This window comes from Egretta garzetta, unplaced genomic scaffold (genome assembly GCF_000687185.1).
Source record: "Egretta garzetta isolate BGI_Z169 unplaced genomic scaffold, ASM68718v1 scaffold108, whole genome shotgun sequence".
In the NCBI taxonomy this organism is placed as follows: domain Eukaryota; kingdom Metazoa; phylum Chordata; class Aves; order Pelecaniformes; family Ardeidae; genus Egretta; species Egretta garzetta.
Genome location: NW_009260614.1, coordinates 6,081,463 through 6,085,832, shown reverse-complemented (window position 1 = coordinate 6,085,832; position 4,370 = coordinate 6,081,463). Strand labels below are relative to the sequence as shown.

The 4,370-nt window shown below is 47.4% G+C and overlaps 2 protein-coding genes across 4 annotated transcripts in view; one reads left to right on the top strand and one right to left on the bottom strand.

Moving 5' to 3' along the window:
- Positions 1-3: 3 nt before the first annotated feature.
- Positions 4-1,834, top strand: LOC118452909 (DNA-directed RNA polymerase II subunit RPB11-a; the record flags this gene model as incomplete). The annotated part of the gene is made up of 3 exons (XM_035900533.1): positions 4-104; positions 370-544; positions 1,303-1,834. Coding segments are annotated over 3 exons (312 nt in total), but the record flags the coding sequence as incomplete, so codon positions are not given.
- Positions 1,835-1,891: 57 nt separating this feature from the next.
- LRWD1 (leucine rich repeats and WD repeat domain containing 1) overlaps positions 1,892-4,370 on the bottom strand; it is a 14,802-nt gene continuing 12,323 nt past the window's right edge. Inside the window, exons 12-14 of one of the 3 annotated variants that reach the window (XM_035900577.1) lie at positions 3,791-3,952; positions 2,921-3,045; positions 1,892-2,117 (exon numbers count right to left, since the gene is read on the bottom strand). In XM_035900577.1, coding sequence (XP_035756470.1) covers positions 1,977-2,117; positions 2,921-3,045; positions 3,791-3,952 — 428 coding nt within the window. In that variant the 3' untranslated portion in view covers positions 1,892-1,976. Of the gene's footprint in view, positions 2,118-2,920; positions 3,046-3,562; positions 4,247-4,370 lie in introns of those variants that run through there. The other 2 variants (XR_004842795.1, XM_035900578.1) reach the window with 2 other exon arrangements.

Sequence of the window (4,370 nt, the reverse complement as noted above, 5' to 3'; positions counted from 1 at the left end):
CTGTATCCGCTCAGGATCACCATCAACAAGGACACGAAGGTGCCCAACGCCTGCCTGTTCACCATCAACAAGGAGGACCACACGCTGGGGAACATCATCAAGTCGTGAGCTAAGGCCCGGGGCGAGGGCGAGTAAATTTGGGGGGGGATTGGGACTTTTTGTTCCTCAGAAAGTTTAGTCAGGTTGTGATCCAGTTGGCAGGTCAGGGCAAAGCGGTTCTGCCTTTAAAAGTGAGGGACTAACCTCCACAAACACCTTGTTAGAAAGCGTGTCGGGAAAGCCCATCAGAAACCTGGCTTTTCAATTTTTTTTTAATATAAAAATAACTTGTATTTTGTGTGGTTGTTCACTGCTGCTTTTCCATTCCAGGCAGTTACTGAAGGACCCCCAGGTGTTATTTGCAGGGTACAAGGTCCCGCACCCGCTGGAACACAAAATCATCATCCGGGTCCAAACCACCCCAGATTACAGCCCCCAGGAAGCCTTCACCAACGCCATCACGGATTTGATCAGTGAGCTCTCCCTCCTGGAGGAGAGGTTCAGGGTAAGTTTGTTTTTTTTTTTTTTTTCTCCCCCCCCCCCCCCCCCCCCCCCCCCTTAAAAATATTTGAACTTCTTGCAATTCAAAGTTAAACAAGGGGAGGAGGGGGGAGTATAGCTCAGAGCTGCTATTTTAAGTCAATAAATGCATCGAAGCCACGCAGCAGCCTGTTCTTTAGCTCCTGTCAAGGCACGGTGGCTCTTAAGGTTTATTTCCATGTTTAAGGGTTCCAGGGTGCTCTGTAATTCCCTAGGTGGCTGGCATTAGCTTTGGGGTTTTTTTCCTCACAGTCTTGGTGTAGAAAACAGTTTTCTATTTTTTTTTTTTTTACTTCTCCTGCCAAAACTCTGGGACAGGGTTTTTTTTTTTTTATTTCTGTGGGGTTTTTTGTTTGTTTGTTGGGGGGTTTTTTTGACCACTTCTCACTGATTCTGCTCAACTGTGCAATCGTACTTATTTAGCCCCCCACGTTTTTTTGAGACTTAAATCTGCCTGAAAGGCAATTCAGACAAAACCGGGGGCACTGCGAATAGGATCCCATCTGGGTGGTGTTCACTGACGCACAGGCAAACGGTAACAGCGCACCACTTCCGTAAACACGTTTTGATTTAAGTGTTATTTTCCTGGATGGGGTAGAGATTTCCACTGCTGCTTTGCAGTGGCGCTTTTGTTTCACAGAAGACTGTTAGGAATCTTTAAACTGACCTCCTCCAGCGCAGTAACAGTTCTTGTCTTAGTGCGTTTATTTTTTTGTTTTACAGGTTGCTATTAAGGACAAACAAGAAGGAATCGAGTAAAGTCACCCCATTTAGAGCAGACTGGGTTGCTGAGGCAGAATGACGCATCTGTTGGGTGAATGCTGTATTCAGACCTCCATTCATGGCAAATATTTTCTCCCTTGTCCCACTTTTATTTAATTTTTGACAGCAGCAGCGATATTGTGAGGTGTTTGGGTTTTTTTGTTTTTTTTTTTATACCAGGCAGGCGCTTTGCCAAGAGGATAAATGTCTTGTTTGATTTGATGGATAAGTCATTAAAATGATTTCTACTTTTCTAATTGGAGCCTTAAGGCAAATATTTTTTTGGGGCTGTTGGCGAGTTTATTGTGGGTGTACTTCCAGAACGAGAAGCTGCTGGGTGTTGGCGGTAGAGGAACTCCTTGCTTTTCCGTTCCAAAAAAATCCAGGCACTGCCAACGGAACCAGTATTTTGTTTTATTAAGTGTCATTTCTATAAAACAAATGCACAAATTGTGGAAAACTTACAGTAAAAGAAACCGGATGTTTACAATGACTTGATGAGTTTAACAAACTCTTACCTTTTTTTTTTTCTCTTGCACATAATAGCTGGTCTAGAAAACTTGATGGTTACATGGGTAACAGTCACTAATACTGCACTAGTTCAAAGCACGGGAATGAAACTCTGTTACAAGGACTTATGACTTCTTCCAAATCGCTGTTATGTTCACGCTAGTTAGAACGACAAGGTAAGTAAAAGTAGGGTCTGCCACCACATTGTTTATTAGGACTTCAGTCAGCTGCTCCCCGTTTGCTCGAAGCTCTGGCCACTTGAGAATCTATGAGGAGAACAGAGTTTGGGTAGGAAAGGAGCGGTGGCTTTGTCTCTGAAAGTGGGAGGTTATTAATTACTGCAAGGTTTAATGGTTGGACTTGAGGATCCAACCTAAATGATTCTGTGATTCTATGATGATTGGGTTTCTGTGGAATCTGCTTCCCTACTGACCTGGGGAAGCAGAGTAGAAGGTTCTTCCCCTGTCTGAGGGAGGTGGTGCAGCTTTACGTCCTGCTCCTTCATCAGAAAGGAAAGAGCGAAGGCAGCTGCCTCTCACTCCTGGAGGAACTGACTCTTGACTTGGGCAATACACTTCCAAAAACGCTCATGGAACGCGTATCTCTCTACAATGGTAGCTGAAGACCAGGCTCTGGATCGAGAGCGTGCACACGTGTGTGTGCGTGCCCTTTGCTGTGTGCTGTTCTGCTGGGGAACAGCCGCTCTGGCTTCCCGCCCCTCGGGGAAGTGGTGCCTGCACCAGACATTGTATTCTGTATTCTCAGGCTCTCCAGTTTAACCACCAGTTTTGGGTTTTGTTTTTTCTTTTTACCAAGGGCCCTTCCGCTAGGAAAAGTTGTCAAGCTGCAGAAGGCAAGTGCTTTACAGTGCCTAATTCCTGTCACAGTTGTGTTTGCGTGAGATTTGAAATATGGCCTTGGTCACGCTCTGGAGATTGCTTTTAATTGCTTGTGCGTGTTGGGTAGACAGACAATAAGTGCGTTGTGTAAACCTGCTCAGGAGCCTCAGGGCCGCTGCAGCGGGGAGGGCGGGTGGCCCAGCTCAGCCCTAAAGGTAAAGGAGACTTACCTGCGTGGGAGGGATGCGCCTGTCTGAGCGTTTTCCCTTTGCAGAGCTCCACGCTGTGGTGTAGTTTGAGAGGTGGTACAACCACACGCTTCCCTTCTCGTCCCCACAGAACACGTAGTCTTTTGCTGTAAGACCAAAGGAAGCAGCTGGAAAACGAGCGTGGAACCGAGTCCGCGCCTCCATAGAGCAGAGCTCAAAACAGTGCTGTAGGATCCCCGGGGAGGATGTCACGTTTCCGCAACATTCTAGCACAAATATATTAATTTACGTTGCTCTGAAAAAAAAGCTTAATTAATTTAAAGATAAAGCAGCTATTTTACTCCAGTAAGAAAAGCCGGTGATAAATGTTTTGGCATTCTTCTGGCTTTCTCAGACTTTTTTTGTTTTGGAAAGTGGCAATTGGATGGGGTTTGTTTAGTCCTTGTTAGTCTTAAAAGCCAGCTGCCCTGCCTGTGGTGTTCCTAGCCCTCGCTTCAGGTGCAGTAAGCATTAAAGCAGCTCTAGAAAAGCTACAGGGCTAAGCCGTCAGCTCTGCGTGCTTTGAAGACCTGTACAAGGAAGACTCTACAGTCAGTGTAACACCGTAAGCCTGAGCTCTTGCCCTGTTGTATGGCAGATACAATAGCTGCATTTATGTATTACTTATTTATATACAGCTGGTGCTGTGCTGGAGCTGCAGGGCAGGGAGCTGAGGGCTGTTGTTGCCAGCAGAGGGGAGGCCAGACCCGCTCGCTGATGGGGATGGAAATCCAGGCCTCTGCCTCTAAATACGGGCTCTTCCCACAGGCACAAGGCATGCACAGCCATTCAACATCAACCGTGACCCACGCTACGGCCTGGCTGCCTGCCCCGAGGAAGGGTGCTGCCTACCTGGGCAGGTGCTGAGCGTCAGGTAGGACAGGTCTGTCGTGGACCACTCGAGCTCGGCTAGAATAACTGCAGAGACCGTTCGCTGGTATCCTTTCCCCTTTGCGTCAAAAGAGCGACTCCAGCTCCATAAGTATATGCATCCTGGTTTAGAGCTCTTGGAAACTAGGGAAGGAAGAGGGGAGAGGCTGTGTCGGTTGCTGAGAAGCAAAATGCGTCAGGACAAAGGCTGGCCGTGGGTGTAGGTAGGCCATCCCGAAGGTGGCTTTTAAGATGTGAAACTTGATACCAGCAGCAACTGTTTCTACCTCCTTTACCTTATTTCAGGATAATTGGAGGCAGTGGAGGGATTTTCAGTCCCATGCTTATGTTCCTGAACTGTAGAACAAGCATAAGCTATTCAGAAAGACCCAGCCCATGCTTTAAGCCCTCTCCCTGATGTAGGAACCCCCAATTTCCCTGCAAAAAAAACCCCCAAAAACCTACTGCCAGCAGCCCATGAGCAGAAAGGAGCTCTCCTCCCTCCCACTTTGGCACTGCTCGGCCGCGTGTGCTCTCTGGGTCCATCCGATTTCCAGTCCTG